The following is a 19,522-nucleotide window of genomic DNA, read 5'->3' as shown; positions in this document are numbered from 1 at the left end:
AAGTCTAACTAGATAAACAAAATGGGATTTTAATTGTTTAGCTGTATATAGTAAATTAAGAAAACAAAATGATTAAAGTGGCAAATGAAATAATGGGACAAAGTGACCAAACCTACTTTGTCACATACTTCAACTAAAACATTACTGTGCCTTGTGTAATTATACAGTATTTGCATATACTAATCTGTTTAGCTTGCTCCCAGTAGAGCTCGGGTTAACTATAGTTCTTACTTGGGGTACACCTTGGATAGCGGCCAGTACACATGAATACACAGAGGAAAAATAGGATAATTAGTTATAAGCTGGTGTTACATTATTGCTTAATTAAGACATAGGATTCAGGCATAAACAAATGAGGCATAATATTCTTTTTACATGAATATTTATGATGCTTGGATCATTTATCATTGTAATGAACCAACTCAATTAATCAAATCTTAATTGGAATAACTAATGACTAACCTGAATTATACAATTATAGCAGTGATCTATAGTATAAGGCATTATAATTAAACAATACAAGTTTTCATTTAGGTTGAGCCAAAAGTCCCGATGTTTAGAAACTTAAACATGTGTGTGAAGGCGAAAAATGAGTGTGTGTGCTGTAAACCTCCTCCTCTTGTCATGTTAACAAAGAATAATGTTACATATTAGGTCCAGATATTTTCATGAGCTGTGGACTGCATGCAATCACAGAGTTGCATGTTTGTATGTGTTTTAGTTTTACGGTGCCTTCTCCTCCAGGTACTCCACATTAAAAGACTTCACAATAAAAGACTGACAGATAGACACCATATGTTTTTAGGAAACACATATGGTTTGAGTTAAGCTGTTGTTTTTAAGGCTGTGTTGGAACTTGGCTGCATATTCTGATGAAGGTAATTAAGCAATGCATGAATGCAATCATACACTTTTTAAGCAGAAACTTATAAATATGAAAAAGCCAGAAATCCATCACTAAAAATAGATGCATATGGCAAATATAAGAGTCATTCAATTTAAAGGCTGCATTCAGGATCTGTTTGTAATTCTGGTACATTTTGCTACGGGCTGGTATTACAGTTGACGTCTGCCACCTGCATGTATCCATGGAGATGTTATTGTTTTCCCTAAAATGTTCCACCCTGTGCACATATCTCATGCATATTTACATATCTCTGTTGAGAGAAGAAGCAGGTCATAGTCTGGGACATGTCGTAGGGTTTTAGCAATACACTCTTCTCTAACATGGCAGATATATCAGTTTAATTTTATACTATGGAACATTCCAGGCAAAGCCATAACATCTCCATGGAGACAAATGGGTGAAACCTCCACCAGAAAAGTTACATAGTCCCAAAGACGACCACAGATCCCCACCTCAGGCCTATAGCTTTTGTCCAAATCTCTGCACCTGGACTTGTCTTTATTCACTTCATTTTTACTCCACACTGCATATGAAATTAAAACTCTGCATTATTTTCTCATGACTTTGATCATAAATTGTCTTCTCAGCTCCAGAATTAGAAAGTAATTTCATAATCCTCCAAAAGCGGTGGCCTCCTCTGGCAAAGAGAAGCTGCATTATTGCACAAAGAGGAAATCCACGGTAACTTAATGCACAATCGATTGGCGAGTTGACCGCCCTTGGTAAATCGAATCAGGAGTCACACAGAGGCCTTTAACAGTATAAGCGCGCAGCCTGGGGTGGTCTTTAAGGCTGTGTTGTCTGTTCTGCTGCCTCTACACCTGTGTTTGTCAAGCACTAATTCAATAAGCAGGTCTGAGTAAAGAGGGATTTGATTTGGCGGCGCGCGGGTGGTCAGTGCATCAGAGGAGAGACATTATAGGAGCTTCAGGGTTCAAATGTCCAAGAGGCATAGAACCATGTTGTGAAGTTATACTTTGATATTGATTTGAAAATATATAGCCATGTATCATTCTTTTTACAATCTGATGAAAGAATTGTGTCATTGTAAATTCCTTAATTAATCTCACCAAACAATGTTTTAATTGGTTTTCATGAGGTATTATGTTTGATTACAGGTTAGGATTATTGTGAGAAGAAACATCACAACTGAACAATTCTTCACCATTATTGTCACCAACCACCATCCATTTCTCTAATATACAACCAGATTTATTAAATTTAAACTTTTTTAGAAGTGTAGATTGTAGATCGTCTGCACAATAACAACTGAAATCTATGAAAAGCACTTCTAAACTCATTGTGGTGAATAATTAGGATGCTAGGAATAAATGTGATGCTGTAAACAAAAGCTCGAAACAGTCAGGTATAGTGCCTTTAACTATAAAAAAAACAAAAAACTATACATGTGTACCCAAAAATGAGCCAGATGACTTATTATTCATTATCCTATTTTTTTTTTAAATTAAACTCTGGCCACTTCCCATGCATTGTAACACTTGTGCTAACCAGACAAGCTTTAGCACATATTTCCGGAGCGTGCCACCCACATCCACAAACACTGCATCATGTGGCAGCACTTGATCGGGGCTTAAGTGAAAGAACACAGGCTCGTTTTAACTGCAGCAGAGGCGGCGGACATCTTGAATCAATAAGTGTGCCCTGGGCGGACTGTGTGACAGGCTACTTAGAGGGCACAGATGTTAGACAGTGGTGCTAACACTCCCAGACACATACAAGGACTTCCAGAACACATGAATAATATATGGGACGTCTCCTCCACAGGTGTAGGTAACCTTGAGAGGAATGAAAAAAAAAACAAGTGGACAACAAATAGACGAGGATGTGATCAAAGATGCCTGGTCGATACATACAAAAAGAGAAAACAGAAGCCAGAGTGGTAAACAGACAAAGAGCAGCAGATGGAGAATGACAAAGATGAGACACGTGTGAGGTTGTCATGGTGATGTAGGCCTGTATGAAAGGGTGAGGAGGGAGGTCATACCTGGTCCCGGGACGAAGGAAGGAACAGGTGCTCCCTTTAGTCCAGCCACAGTACGGATCTCTGGACGCTATACAACTTCTGCACACAAATAAAGAAAATCAATTAATTTTTTATCTTTTTTATAGGATGCCAGTCGAGGATTTCTGTGCCAACTGGGACTGTGGAGTTAATGCAGATCAGTTTGGGTCTTTTTAATTATGAGGTCTACTGCCAATTCTCTGTCAGTAAAAGCATGTGGTTTGAAGCTCAGTTCAAAATGTGGGAAAGAAACTGGACTATTTCTGGGGGTTAAATGGCAATGATTATAAGTCTGTAATGTTTATTATCAGGAAATTCACAGTGGAAGCCATTTTATAAGTAAAATTGTATTGAAAATTGAGATGGTTCAGTATGATGGGGAAAGTCTTGATTCATCTTTTTGGCATATCACCGAGCCCTAGTGCTAGAGAAAGGAGAGTTTGTATATGTATTTATTTATTTTATGTAATTGATATTGATATGACTAGAAAAAAATCTTATTGGCAGTGGACAGGCAGGACTAAACCCAGGTTACAAAGTGGCCAATCACATTATGCAGTGATTACATAAGGAGTCTGTGCATACCCATCATAATTACACTTTTGTATGTTCATTTAAGTGGCTGTAAAGTGGTTCAACATTCGCCCACAACTGTGTTCTGTGCGGTTTGGTCACAGCTCTAACCAGCGCATATGCTAATTTTGTTCTTAGTATTATCACCAAGCTGTGAATGAAGAGTAAAATAATAAAAAAAATACATGTTTTGACTGGTTTGTACTAATTCATTTCTAAAAGCGAGTAAGAAAATACAGAAAGAAAATATAGAAATATACAAGAAAATATAATACATAAATAATACAAGCATTGTGTTAATTAAGCTGTTAAACCTTTGATCAAAGACACCACACCATTCAAGCTTTTATTTACATCTCGAGGACATTTTAATGAATCATAAAATCCACAAGTGGGTGGATAACAATGACTGACACCAGTTCTTACTCAAATGGCCGATGTGCAGTTTATTTAACAGTCCCTGAGCTCCCTGATAATGATGTAATGTGGACTAAAAGACAATACCTTTGAAGGACTCCTGGCACTGCAAATGATCTTGTGCTATAAGTAACGTTTGATCAATATTTCACTGAGAAAACAAGTCTATGAGGCTTTTAGTAATGCACCGCGGGTTTATAAATGCTGCAAGAGTTTGAATGATGCGCATGGACATGGGATCAGTCAGGGTCAAACTGTGTCCGCTTACACCCACAGGCCAAGGACTTCCAAAGGTGAATGATTTAACATGATATTACAAAAACACATTACATGGGAACAGACTATCAATAAGAAAAGAAAAGTGTGCAAAAAGCTGTGTGTGCAAAAAGTGTTCAAAGGTAGACCTGTAGTTCTGCTGTAATTTTTTTTAACGATATTTACTGCTACTATTGTATATGTGTTATGTGATACTTCTACTACCTGAGTTTACACCTGCTGCTACTAGAATTATGCAGTGACCATGACCGACCCAAGCTACTAACACAGAGGCAGAAAAATGAGTTCAGTGAAGATCCATTCTAATGTGTGACTAAATAAACCAATTTCTTTTTTGATACTTAATGCCACCGGGTAAAAAAATATTCTAAATGAAGCTGATGTCAAACATTGACCTGGGGCTGTTGATTTGAAAATTGCTGTGAAATATAAGTCTCTCAATAATGAACTTATCTAATGACATAAATGCGTTGGCTAATCGTACTTGTTAATGCACTGTTCGCTTGTATGGGCAAGCAGGTTCAGTGCACACGTCTTGTACATTTATGTGTGAATGTGTGGAGACGCTAATAGGCACAGGACTCAGTGGTGCGGAGTGAGTCTGAATGTGGCTCTGGGAGTTTAATTACAGACACTATATAAGACATGTAGTCGCTCTTAGCAATGTGATTGTGCTAATATGATTCTCCTCACTGATGGTTTCAGTAGTATGATGGTCCATGGCAAAAGTAGGCCTGTAGTTGGCAGTTGTTCTATTAATCTAAACCATGAAGAACTTGAATCATTGAACCACTGCTGCCCAGTTATTATCTATACACACATGTTTAAAAAATAATACACTCCAAAACACTATTTACTATTTGTGATGTGAAAACAATTCTCTAATTCTCAGTTTGTAAAACATGAAGCAATACATTTCTCATTTACAATGTCACTATATCTTTATGTTTCACATTCAGTACATCTGTGGCTTTCTTCACCATCTCTATCTCTACACCACCTTGCTCAAGGGCAGAGTTGTTGTCGTTGTTCTGTGGCGCTGTTTTGTGTTGTTTTATTATGGTACAAATGTTTCAGGTCAGCTGCAGCAGATGTTCACTGTGTCTTCCTAAAGGAGACTAAGGCACCAGATGGCTGTGGACTGTGTGGACGGGCCATCTCACTTCTGCTTATGGCCATAATGCAGTTGTAAATGTGGGCTCACCTCATGCAGCGAGAGTAGAGCTGGCAGCGAGCCACGGGGACCCGGACCACACAGGAGGGGAAGGCCAGCAGCAGAGTGTGACTGGGTCTGTCCAGGGTCAGGGAGAGGAGCTGCCGGGCTGCAGGGGAGTCCTCCGCACACCTACACAAACACACCAAAGAGTACGTCTATGTGCTTCTGCTACAGAGAGATGATATGACATGATGATCTTTATGGCATTAGTACTAACTGACCTCTTCATAGACCCACAAACATAACTGCTGACTTCTTTCATCAAAAACCTTTGTTAAATACTGACTACTGTATGTTTTGGTGAAGCTATTGATGATCTATATTAGCAAATGTAATGTCATGCTTCCTTTTTGATGTTTATAACAAAATGTGGACGTACTGTTTATGAAATCCCAACCAAACACTAGAATGTTAAACCTATTTTTCCCATTATCTTGTACTTAGTTGTTTCAAATTTGTACCAGTAAAAGCAGAGTCGAGCCCAGTGCCACATGCTGATACAACATACACCAGTGTGCTGATTGGAGAGGTTGGAGAGCTTGGCTGGCCATCAAACAGGGTGACTGGGAGCTGAATCACTTCTAATTGGCACTTATAGCCACCATAGTGAGGAGCGATCAGTCAGAGCTGATTTATGCCTTTTTAAGCTCATGGACTTGAGCTGTATCTGTGTTTCTGATGGTAATAACATGGCAGCAGGCCTCTTGTTGTTAAGAAGGGCCCGTCATTGGGACACACTTCTCATGGACAGTATCACATGAGAGAGATGAGGAGAGATAAACAAGTGGTGAATCTTACAGAAATGCAGAACTAGTCCTTACTTTGCATGTTATGTCTTTTCACATTATTGAGTATGAGCTAGTATTATTACATTGTGGTTTAATATAGGGCAAACTTTAAAATAAAAATACAAATGTTGGCTTTTTTTAATAATGTACTTGACAATGACAATACAATGATGTGGTGGGTAGAATTTTCTGTTTTTGATGATTTTAATCTTTTTTATGTCACGACAGTTGATTTAAAGGGTCTTAGGAGACTCTGTGGATTCATCACACAGTTTAAAGATCTAAAGTTGTAATTGTCTTTAAGACTTAAAAAGGCTAGCTTTTCAGGACATTAACCAGATTCTTTAACTAATCACACAGCGGGGTTCCTCTGAGTGCTGACCTCTGGTGGACTATCCCTGTGTGACACCCTGAGGTGCTCTGGGCTCCTGCAGCTCTGTGGGTTCTGTTCGGTCTGTGGGGACTGTGAGGTGAGGCACACAGAGCCTCATGTGGCAGTGGGCTGATTAACCAGGCTCCTGCTGAGAGCTGGACTGTGTCTGCCCACCTGGTGAGCTGCAGCACATCACCTCAATGACGCTGGCTTTGCTCCACACACACCATTCATCACATATTCCCTCATTTCACCCAACATCTCTATCACTCATTCTGTCCAGGGGAGGGGTGAAAGCACAAATTGGTGAGCTTGTTTTGCAGCTACAGTTTCATTTTGACAAATACCTAAGAGGGCAAGCATTTGGCCTGATTCACTTAATAAAAGTGGTGCAGTAGATTGTATTTTACTTACATAATTGCAAAACACTCATTACAAATAGGTCTATTCTGCATCCAGTATTCATCATATTCCGTCCTGCCCGTGTTTACTCACACTACTGACCGTCCATTCATTTCAACATAAAAAATATCATATAAAATAGGAAATAGGATTTACCAACAAGTCAACAATGCACCACAGATAATAGTGCTGCTCATGGCAGCTTCTTGAATGAGGTGAATATGTGCTATATGTTTGTGCTAAAGGATAATAAACTGCATTTTCAGAATGTGGTGTATTCATTGTGTTTATTAACAGTTCATGAGAGCTCCAGCCAGTCAAAAAGTGGTCATTCAAAGTGCTAATTTGTGAGGGACATGCAGTGCAGTCTGAAAGGATCTGGTGTAGGGATCCAGAGGAGGGAGTCTGTCTCCATTAAAGGCCAATCTTTCAGCCAACACTGCCATTCTGGACAGATTATAGATAATGTGATTGTATCTTCATTTCATTTTTCATTTTTCCCACAATGCTTTTCTACATCATGTGTCATCCTCATTAGCGGCTGTACAGATTTTGCTGATAGCGAATATTAGGCTGGAATCCCATTCTTCGGTGTCTGTGTCCTATTTGTATTCACTGCATTGGGCTCACATACTTGCAGCCCCAGTACAATTATTATGAGCCTCTGCTGGAATAGGTTACACTTTCTGCATTATTCAAGGCACGTCAGGTATCCAGGACATGGCATATTTGTTCTCTTCATGTCTATTTTTCTAGGGCTATCGCACCACCATAAGCTCCTCAGTGAGTGCACCTTAACCCTTTGCTGTCACTTTGGGTCATTACTCAAACTCTCATAATATTATTCTTCCAAGAGCGTGTGGTTTGTTTGCTTTTCTTACTTCTCCGGGTTGAAGCCCTCCAGCTCTTCCAAGAAGACACTGCTGCTAGTGACAGTGTTGTCCTGGTTGGGCATGATGAGGAATTTAAGGATGGTTCCACGACTGGACCCCAGGAACAGGACAGTCCGGTTTCGGTGTGGGCCCGCCTCGGTGTCCACCACAATCTTATTCAGCTGATACCTTGAAATTACATAATGTAAAGTACACTAAAAACATAAGTAGGGTCGGTAATCAGAAGATATTTTTGGCAACCCAACAAAACATGCATCTTTAAAGGTCCTGTATTATGCAAAATTGACTCCTGTGACCTTTAAACCATGTTATAAATTTGTTACATAATCAAAAACACCTGGAGTTGTGTTTTGTTTCATTCACACATGTTTGAGTGACACTTTATTATAACTCTGTCTACATCTCAAAATGCCCCTTCCACCTTGTGATGTCATGAAGAGGTAGGCAAATTAACAGCTACTTTTGACCTTTAGTTCAGTAGAGATCAGCAATTCCAGGGTTGAAATCATCCAAATGATTCTAGTGCGGATGTATGGAGCTTAAAAACACAGTGGAACACTTCCTGTATTACAGCATGACATCACAAGGTGGAACAGAGTGTTTTGAGCTTTGAAAGAAGAACATGGGCCAAATATGCAGGGTTTGTGTGTTGACTATGTGCGATTGAAACAAAACACAACTCAAGGAAACAACATTATAACACAGATCAGAAATAAAGTAATATGGGTCCTGTAAATGTATCCAGGACACGAAAATTATCCACAGAGATTTGTCTTAATACTCTTATGTGAAAACTGAAAACATTTACCCAATTTTAATTTCAATCAGCTTTTTGCATCATTTTGAGATTATTCTTCACATAATACTTGACTGTACTACTCACCTGCTAATTACATTGCAACAAAACTATTCAAAGTACCAAACACAGACTCTCTCTCTAGCGTTTAAATCCACAATAGGCCATTTATTCTCGAGTCACTTCTAAATGAAAAAAAAAATAAAAATCCACACAGATGAAACTTCTGTTCATCACATTTACATAATAAACTAATTATGCCAGCGGTTGGGTCATTAATAATATCATTCAAACAAATGGTCTCATCTTGGCACTAAACTGGAGAGGCAGAGAGCGGTGCTGATCCATGCACACCCATAGAACAGCACTCACTCTATGTTTAATATTCCACATACGTCCAATGCTGTAATCCCTGGTGGTTGCCGGGTCCCGGGGCTCCATATGGGACAGAAGACAGAGGCACAGAGGCAGAGGAGGAGGAGGAAGAGGAGGAGGAGGAGTGGATATGTGGGATTGGATGTGCTACAGCAGCTGCCTCATGTCTCACTACAGACTGTTCCACGCGACTGGGTGAACTCAACAAGGAGCTCTCAGCATCGCAACACACCTTTACTCAGCCGTATTCAGAGTAAGATTTATAGCATTAAAATGAGGCCGACGTAGGTATATAAAACTCAGGAGTTTGCGTTCGTGTGATATCTTAACACTTGGAAGGCTGACTTTTTCTGGAGAAGAATTTGCCTTGACTGTTACGAATGGAGATATTTTGACTTAGTTGAAATTACTGGGCCTATCCATATGAAACAAAAACTCATGCAAAGAACTTTGTCAGCAGAAATTAGGTGAACTTATTTCACAATAGCTTAAAAAAGTGACAACTCTGGCCAATAGCATGTCTGTAAAACTGGTTGCATTGCATAAAAATATAAAAATGGTCCCTGTAAGGCCTGTAATTGTTGAGTAAAGTAACTACACTCCAATAAATGATAATTTTTGTGAAGTATGTTATTCAAACATTACTTCTGGGTCTACTAAATACTCTGCTGCCTAAAATAATGAACTGTAGATCCAAATTCCATCAGACTCATCTCTTGTATAGTTGTGTGTGTATATAACCCTACCTGACCATGGTGCGCACTATCCAAGGCCTCTGTCCCAGCGATGGTACAGCCTCATCCATCAGAGGGTGTGTCTTGACAAAGTTAAGCATCTCATCAGGAAACGAATTGGATGAATTGAACCTTGATCCCTGGACTGCACATCCTCCAGGCCTGAGGGACGCAGATCACATTCTTTATCACGGCTCATATCAATAGACAGACAGGTCTGCACTTCTCATATACGCTCATAAAAAGGCACTGAGCCGTCATTAAGCAGTCTAGACAGGCTGTGTGGCACATTTCTACATATTGCTTTGGTTCAATGGAAGAACCATTCGGAAATGTTTAATATAAAGGACTGTGAGTTGTGCAAGATTAGCCCCGGACTTATGTTTGGAGAGTTATGCAGCAAATGATCTGGCTTGTATAATGTTCACATACTTTACATGCTAATATAATAGAGAAGTTTCAATGCATTTTAATATAAAACTCATTGGTACCATATGGGGTCGATTTTGGAAATCCTCTGTCTACATTTTTAGAACTTGTAGTGAAGATTTAGATTCTTTATTAGAGCACATCAAATGCAACAGTTTAATCCACAGCCATTCAAATGCTAAGTGCTTCATTTAGATTAGTACCAGTGCTCATGTTCTGACTTAACCGTCTGATTGCAATACTTTATGATTTAGCAAAAAATAATTAAATAGCAGCTAATAACAATTAGCTGCTATTACACTTGTCTACAGTCCCATCACTGCTCACCTGGGCTTGGGGATCAGCTCATCTGGAACAGGCGTCCAAATGGACTCAGGCGACTTCTGTTCTTTGAAGCGGCCCTCGAACACTTGTGCCAGCTGCTCCATGTCAAACGCACACACAGCCGATCCCGGGATACTGCCAGGACAGGGACAAAAGAGGGTCAGTACAGTGCTCTGCAATGGATTTAACACTTATAACTGCCCAGGCACGCTGCCGGGGATGTGTCAAGTAGGCCTCAATCTCTGGAGGCACAAAACGTAGCAGAAGAAGCAAAGATAAGGTAAAGCTTAAGAATAGGCTGTACAAGGGAAGATTGAACGGGCACAGAACGGAGGATTGTGGATCACACAAAAGGGACAGGCGTCAAACAATGATGACGAATTGGATTTTTTGCTTTTCATATTTTGACATTGACTGGGTGAACACAAGGGAAATAGGAAAAGAAAAAGAGGCAGGATAAGATAGAAGCAGTGGGAAGCGTGTACAGTGTAGATGCAGTGGATAGATTAGAGCTATGAAAGGAACTTGGCTGGAATTCTGTGGAAAATACAATGTAGGAAATGACTCACAGAATTTTTTTTTTTTTCTCTCAAAGGGGAGAGAGGAGTTTAACAAGAAAAATAAAGAAAACATTTCCAGCTAGAAACTCAATAGGCAAATCGGTCTGCCCAATGGCTGAACTCAGTGCAGTCTTAAAAGTGCACTATACAACTTCTATAGAGGAGGACCGCTTTGCCAGGAACGTTCCACCGTATTGCTTTATTTTTTTCCCAAATAGAAGGGTTTTGCCTCTTCACAAACCTGACATGTAACTTGGGCTCGCGGTGTTACCTGTTTGTCGCCGTGTAGATGGATGGAGACAGAAGTTTGATGCTTTACTGTGAAATAGTCTAAGTAAACAAGGCAGATGGTGGACCCTACACCTATAAACTTAACTAGATTTAGAAAATGAAGACAAACTAAAAAAATTTAATTTGTGATTTTAAAAGAACATAACGCTTAATCAAAATGAAACAAAACATTAAGCAGATGTCAACAGTTATGCCGACAGCTCTTGCCAATTACTGCATAAGGTCTCAAGGCAATCAACATAAAAATTGGATTCTCAAGTGAAGTGTTTGTTGTTTGCAATGACTGGCAGTAATTAGACGTTGAATAAAGTGTATAATATTAATAGTGTTTTTTTGTTTTTTTTTAACTTTTTAACTTTTTCAGAAATGAGATGGAGTGTTTGTGCAGTAAAAATTAAATAAACACATCCAGTTCAGTTCAGGCTCAATGGGTCCAGATTGAACTGCTGAACTCAAAAGAAGACAACATCTGCCTTGTGTGTCTAGAGTCCAGATTTGCTGCGGACTGAGGCCAATGCAAACAAACACACGCACTGCTTTACACTGTTAAGCTGTTTCTTCACTAAACACGGCTTTGTTGTTTAGTGTGTATCGTCTGGAGAAATTACATAAACTCAGGCCAGGATGAGAAGTGAGTTGTTCCCCAGCCTCCCTCCTCTCCCTCTGTGCTGGAAGTATTCTCATTGTGAGTAATGCAGTGCGTGGTGAGAGCCTGTGACTAAGAGCTAATACCTCAGCAATACACAAAAACATGAGAGTCACTCGCAACCTGCTGCTCATGAACACACAATCCAAGCTGTTTTACTCATTTATATTCAACTTTATATGTGGAAACGTACTTCTTCTTTTAAAACAAGTTGTAAACAGCAATACTGGGCAAACCACATATTCCAAGTACTTTTTTTTGTCAGTGTGTACCTTTTGTCTCGTATACAGTATTATATGGCCATGGGGTCTGGACGCAGCGCACATGCTACACTCATCACCATCAATTCCAGACTCTGATAACATTTGGGATAAGAAATGTAATAAATAAGAAATATTAGGACTTTTGGATAGTTTTACACCAAGTTCTTCCTAAGTGAGTGTTTCATTAGAGGCCATTTTCTCTTGTGTATGGGCACTACAGGCTTCTAGCGGTGCTGTTGTACACATAGCAGCTGTGCGTTGCTGTGTACTTGTCATTCATGGGCAGGGAGGTGTGAGTGGGGCAGACTGCCGCGGGCCGCCCTGTGGGCCGGACCCTGCCTCTCGGGACAGAGCCGACAGATGTTAGCTGTGACATGTGTGCCAGTTCAGCTCTCACACCAGCCAGCGCCGTTGTCTGTTCACCTCCTCCAAGTCAACCGCCGCTCCAGGCCTTTTACTATGGGTCACTGGGTTTCTTATTGGAAAGTAGATTTACAGTCCATTGTTATAAGATATTATTGGATTTATATAACACCTAAAGACACTATTGCTTTTTCTGCTATTGGAAGGTGCACTATTTAACTTTTCTGATGGAGGGTTCATAGAATGGATACGGCATTGTGGCATTCATCTGATCTTGCATTTGTTCAATTACAGTTGTTTAAAAGATCTGATCTGCAACTTGGCCTGGTTGGGTCATCTGCTTGTCTCCACTGAAACTAATAGATTTAATACCATACTGTAGAACATGAATGTGAATGACAATTAAGTATTAAGTATTTAGGACAATCAGGTTCTTCATTCACAGCACATACTCGGTGGTGGCAACAACTGTAGCAACAACTGCCCCGGGACAACTGACAGAAGTGGAGGCCAATCTCTGCTGGAGGCGCCTTGACCACCACCAATCACTGAAATGGGTGTTGAACCATAAACCCCCAAGGTATACTGTAAGAACACCACTCTGGGCTTTAATGTGTATAAAAGTTTGTAGAAAATCAATGCTAAATCAATATGCATTGTAGTGCACAAGTAAGGATGCACTTTGTCTGAATAATGAGGCAAAAGAAAATCCAATTCTCATAACTACAATAAAAATCACAAACCTGTCACAGATGGTCTACACTGTGCCAGCCTGATACAATTGTTGGCTTTGTTCTGCCCACCTGAAGTTGTGTTTACTTTTAACACCGCCCTTCGCCTGAACTCCTGCCCTGCCTTCCTCTTTGGCTTTGGCTCTGAGTGTGTGAGTGACAGACCCACTGCACATGGAGCAGAGCTTAATATAGAACTGTGCAGAGACTACAGCTGCAGTATGAGACACACTGACAGCGCTGAGAAAGACACAGGACACTCAGAGGAGACAAGTGACGAGTGTGTGGCAGAGTAACCATGGCAGATGATGCTGCTCTAAAATGAATGACTAAACTTTAGAGTATGAAACTTGATATGGTGTGAACCTGCTGGACCGTGTAATCTACACAAGACAATGTATATGCTGGAAAATCTACAATTATTCACATATTCAGATGTGTGAATTCATATCCTCAAAACAATTACCATTACAGTGCAATAAACAAAGACACACTTTGTTCGGCTCTTAATAGCTCTCTTATAATTGTAATGAGCTTACCATTGCAATATTTTTTGTTCTCATAATGTTCCACTTTGGAGCAGAAAGTATATACGCTTTGTTGACCTTTTCTTTTGTATCCCTGCAGAATTAATCTTGTTCTTTTTGCAGTCTGTGTAATACTAACGACTATAAAAACTACATTGTATCTTCGTGATGCATAGCAGTGGTGTCGTCTGTTGCACCTCCAGCCCTCTGCTCAGGTACCTCTCTGTGTCTTGTTCAGTGTAAAGCCCAGAGGGACTAAGTCACATCTGTGCTTCCCACTCCTGTCCCACTTCTCCTGCCTCCATGTCCTCCGCCTGCTCCTTCTGCTCCTTCTTTTCCTGTGACCCCTGTCTTCACTTCTATTCCCCCAATGGGACGTCCCACTGTCTGACCCCGTCACATGGGACTTTAAATGGTCCAAAGCAAACATGGCCTCCCAGTCTGAGGATGCACAAGATTTACTTTGCTTTGGCTGGGATTTTTGTTGCTTTCATTCCAGAGTGGCTACATTAAGGCTAATGATCTATGCCCGAGTTCTCCAATGACAGACGCATTCAGCTGAGTAAACAATAACACGACTGTTTACTGTGCTAGCATGGTACATGTAGCATGGGGCATGGGGCATGTAGCATGGGGCATGTAGCATGGGGCATGTAGCATGGGGCATACGTCTTCCTGTCAATGTCCTGCTGTTATCAAAGCTAAATAAGCGTTTTTAAGTGCCTCTTTCATCATATCGGCTTGTGTTCAGCTAGATCTTTGCATGAGAATGTGGCATTAACAGTAACTATGCCCAGAAGTAGTGTGCTAGAGTTCATCCCTTTTAGCTTTATTTTACTGTTTATTTTATTGAGGAATTGCTTGTTTGAAAGGTTTTAAATGCATTTAAAAGCAATTTAGTTTAGCAACACAAAGTTGCCAACTAAATGAAATGCTGGTGGTTCCAGCCCCGCTCATATAGGTACATCTAAGCCACATCTCATTCTGCCCCAGGGCAGCTGTGGGGACAGAGGTACTGTGTAGACTGCAGTGTATAAATAATACAAATGTGGACTGAAGAGTCCAATCCAGTTTATTCATTACCATTATACTGCTTTCTAACACTTTGAGCCTTAGGCATTAGATAGCAAATATTTTCCTGACTTGCTTTTGTTTTATCTATCAGACGAGTTTGTTGATGAAACAAAGGTATTTAGAAGAAAAGAAGACCGAATGAATCTTTTTAGAAAGTTTCCTGACTTTCAATATCAGTATGATGTTGTTATGACAGTGCACCTTGTGAAATGCATTTTCAATTACATATTTTTGAAATTCTGTATAATTGTCAGGTATAAAGTGGTAGGAAAAAGCCACTGAACTTATCCTGAACAAAACAATCACAAATAATATTATTATATTCAAATGTATTCATTACAAAGACTCCAGCGTACTTCAGATGCCCTTGGACTCTTTGAGGCACTGACACCTCTTTTAAGTTCCTCCCTATCCTCCTTAAACCAGTGATCATCAGAAGTCTGCTTACACAAGGTGCTCCAAAACTCCTTTCTTTTCCTTTTCCTGTTTTCTCTTTTGTTTCTAAAAAGAATGGCCCTGGGCTTTTGAGGTAAAAGCACAAAAGGAATGGCATCCAGCGGAGATTTCATACTACGAGGCTAGGACAGAAGAATTCACAATAAGTGCTCTGTAATAACGCATATAGAACTGGTGCTGGTCCCCTGGTGTGTGGACGGCACGAGTCAGTCTGGAAGAGACTCTGGGAGGCCATAATAAAACCTGGACTTGTACACGCACATACTAGACTCCCTTACATGCTATGGGGCCAAATGGCACAAATGAACAGCCATCTTTGCACTGTTAGCTTTCACTTCATGCTGCTTTCTCTGTGCAATACCAGCTAGTGCAATTTGTCTGGCAAGCATTTAGCACCGCGACAGCACAGCCGCAGGGGACCCACGGGTGCCCGAGCGGCTCACCTCTCACATTCATTCTGCGTCTGCTCATTTTGTACCACGACACATCTCCAAATCCATCCATCTAAGCCCAACTCTATCTAAGTCATTTTAAAAGCAGCCAGTGGCGGTTGACCCAGGCAGGAATGGCAGGAAGACGGGCTGTGTATGTGGATTCAGCTGGTTCTCTTCCAAATAAATGCTCTTATCTGGGAGCCATTGTAAGTGTGTTTGTGCACGAGTGTTTGTGTATGAGGGGGCTGTGGGAAGTATCCATCTGTCTCCTCAGGCCGTGTCCCTTCCAGCAGTACAGAAAACACACAGATAAGACACAGGTTTTAGATCTCGGCAAGGGAGGCACGTGTTGTCCATTACCAGCACAACAGGGCCCCAGTTATCCAGCCGCCTCTCACGCTCTTGTCTTTGTCCGATCTTTCTGAGCTTTTACTAAACTACTGTCTTTTCTCACTCCCACTAACTTTTGCAAAATACCTCCTCTTTCTTTCTGTGAAGGCATGACTCAGTTGATTATTTAGCAAATACAGAGGTTGTATTTATCGTGTGGGTCCACAAATGTGTGTCAGAAATTTGCAGTTTTATCGGGCAAAATCCTGTCCTAGAAATGTTTCTGTATTATACCAGTATTGTCCTAAATTTAGCTCTTTTCATTTTCAGATGTTTACATGTGTGGGCGGGTATTTATCGCAGTGAGAAGACTGTAATCTGTATAGACTCATGGGGACCTGCCCCTCTTTTTGGGACAAAAATCAGGTCCTTATGACATAACTCCTTTATTATTGGATCAACAACATGATAAGATAAAAGTTACATATAGGTTGAGGTTAAAGTTTAGGTTAGATTTAGGTTAGGCAAGTAAGGTTAGGATCAGTCTCCAGTAAATGTAATGTCCTTAAATGGATAAAAACTCAATGTGATTTCTTCAAAATTCTACAAAAATATATAGATTGAGCTTAAAATGACTTAGAATGAAAGAGATAACGACCTAATGTGCTGACAAACATATGATTTCAAATATACAAATTAGTATTAAAAAAATCCCAGTTATCGAAGCATGACAAACAGTAGCACCATAAACACAGTGAGCGCACAAAGGTTTGCAGGTGCACACTTCACTTGTATCAAATAACAGTGTAATCAAACAATCAGCTGGCCCAGAAATACTCAGAAGAGGCCTGACGACACACACTGGTTCAGGAAACTGCCATTTAAACAAAGCCAGGTGTTTTTTGTGACTGTTACTCCCGTTCCCTATTGAACATACATCACAAACATTCAGCGTCTATGGATAATACACCGCCAGCTTATTTTATCTGTGAAAGACTCTTCATTGATTTCTAAATACGTCTTTGGATTATGAAAGACTACAGTATAAAGTCAGATTGATTTTTGCACTTGACTTCAGTGGGTGGAAACAAAATATCACCGTGTGTCTGTATGTGCCGCTCTGCTGGAGGTTCTGTCTCCTACTGAAGCTATAATATACTGTAAATAATCCTTTCTACACAGGGCGTCAATAGGATGTAGGAGGGTGGTTAGCGCTATTGCTTTGCCCGAGGAATATCAGAGGACAGGTCTTCTTCATACTGTGTTTTGCCCTAGTATGTTTGGTTCAGTGCTTACCCCAGTTTTGATCATTCATTCATTCATTATGCCGCTAATTGAATAAAAAGGGGCTGTTTCTTGACTGATTCAGCCGCTAAAAGCTAAAAGTAACCAAGGAGGAACATTACAGCTGCACGATTTTGAAAATAAATGTTTGCAATTACATTAGATTTGCAATTTATGTTTAAAAAGTAGGATTCTGTCCACACTGCTCACAGCAAATAACTCCAGGAGCATAAACATTTGAGAGAGGAATAAACTAATACAAGAATCCTATGCATTTCGGAGGTGTAAACAAGTACAACAACATTTTTCGATTTTAAAATATATCAAAAAATGCTGAGGATTTAAACGTACAGTCTCCTCATTTAAAGAGAGAAGCGCTAACCACAACAGCGCATCCCAATATGGATCCATGTGTACTTAGGCTGTTTTTGTTTGTCTCTGAACTGTTCTGCTATCAGTGAAAGAACCAATTAGAACTCACAGGAGGCTTTCTATTGATTTTAACTGAAAGTCTCACAAAAGGCATTTGGCACCAAACAGCTTTACAACACTCTGTTTTGTGTCTGCTTTCCATTCAGCACCAGTGACAAAACAAAATAATCTTGGAGACTAAAAATGAATCTTTATAAGCAGATTAGTCTAACTGTATCAGCAAATGAAAAGAGGAATTAGGGAATGTGTTTATTTGCGGCAGAAAGGATAAGCCTGTATCTTCCGCTTTTCTTGCTGCAGTCGGAAAGTTTAAATACCATTTGTCAAATCAACGCTGTTTGAGCTCTGACATAAAATTGCTGATATGCCTGGCTCCATTGTGTTGGCTGTCACTTAGTGTCTCTTGATGTGGTATGTGTCGTAATAATCCTGCATTTACCAGGCCGACTCTGATCTCATCTCCTGTCCTCTCTTCCTTTTTCCTTTCACCTTTTTCCAATTTAATCTTGTCTTTCAACAAATCACCCTTTTGTCCTGAATGAAAGACATCCACATGTCTTCAATTACTCCCTAACCCCACAGTTGTGACCCTCTTCACATCCTGCACCCTGTTTCATTTTCGCCGGAGCTTTGCTAGAGGAAACCCCTGCACTCACCGCACACTTTAGAGCACTAGACAAACTTGGTGGTCCACTGAATTTTCAATGTGACAGGCGTGTCTGGAGTAGCAGACAGGTCCACTTCAGTCTATAAATGCATTTCAAATGTCTAACAAGTGTTTGTGTGATTAAATCCCTTACTTCTCTGTGGAAGAAGACCACACTCCACTTAATGCTCCATATAACACACCCACACAGAGAGAACAGGTAAGGTTTGTATTCAACTACAGCAGAAGAAAGTATTGATCTGAAAGACATATGCAGTGTCAATTCAATAAGCAGTATAATGTGTAGTCATGGATTCAGAGTGTGTAAAATGTAGGATCCAGGTTTCTTATCTGGCCTAAAGTCATTTCTACACTGTTTAGTCAACATAATGTTCCATTAAGTTTGTTTAAATGATTTGGAAAACATTTAGTGAACACTTAGAACATTCCACAAATGGCCCTACATAAGAGAGTACCAGATTATTTGGGACAGTGTAATTATTTGACTCCAGTAAAAAATCCAATATGCACAGAAAATATTTGGTAGACAGACAAGGACAAATCGATAACAAAATCTGAACCTTTGTAAAAGAGGCAGCTCACGCCGTTGAAATATCATGTTTTCTGTAAAACTATTTAAGGCAGAATATTCCTAATATGCAACATATGAAGAGTGAACAGTGAGGTTTGTACCAGGCCTTGAGGAAAAGAAGTGTCTGTTTAGCTCTGAGTAAAGCCAGCAGAGGTGTGTGTGTCGGGGTGTACCTGGGTGTGTGTGTCTGTGTCGGTGTGTAGGGGTGTGTGTGTGTGTGCACGCGTGTGTGAGTGTGCATGTCTGTGTGTGTGAGTGTTTGCGTATACTGGTGGGGGTGTACCTGTGTGTGTGTATATGTGTGTCTGTTTGTACCTGTGTGTACCTCTGTGTGTGTAGGGGTGTACCTGTGGGTGTGTGTGTGTGT

The 19,522-nt window shown here is 40.2% G+C and overlaps 1 protein-coding gene across 2 annotated transcripts in view; it reads right to left on the bottom strand.

Annotated features, from left to right (window-relative positions):
* sema6bb (sema domain, transmembrane domain (TM), and cytoplasmic domain, (semaphorin) 6Bb) overlaps positions 1-19,522 on the bottom strand; it is a 163,280-nt gene that overhangs the window by 32,299 nt on the left and 111,459 nt on the right. For both annotated transcript variants that reach the window (XM_033965464.2, XM_055221269.1), the window contains 5 exons: positions 10,530-10,661; positions 9,786-9,935; positions 7,857-8,036; positions 5,401-5,541; positions 2,913-2,990 (listed from right to left, as the gene is read on the bottom strand). In XM_033965464.2, the coding sequence (XP_033821355.1) occupies positions 2,913-2,990; positions 5,401-5,541; positions 7,857-8,036; positions 9,786-9,935; positions 10,530-10,661 (681 nt within the window). The remainder of the gene's footprint in view (positions 1-2,912; positions 2,991-5,400; positions 5,542-7,856; positions 8,037-9,785; positions 9,936-10,529; positions 10,662-19,522) is intronic.

The sequence above is a fragment of the Periophthalmus magnuspinnatus genome, chromosome 4, assembly GCF_009829125.3.
Source record: "Periophthalmus magnuspinnatus isolate fPerMag1 chromosome 4, fPerMag1.2.pri, whole genome shotgun sequence".
NCBI classification, from domain to species: Eukaryota; Metazoa; Chordata; class Actinopteri; order Gobiiformes; family Gobiidae; genus Periophthalmus; species Periophthalmus magnuspinnatus.
This window is presented reverse-complemented; position numbering and strand designations above follow the sequence as displayed.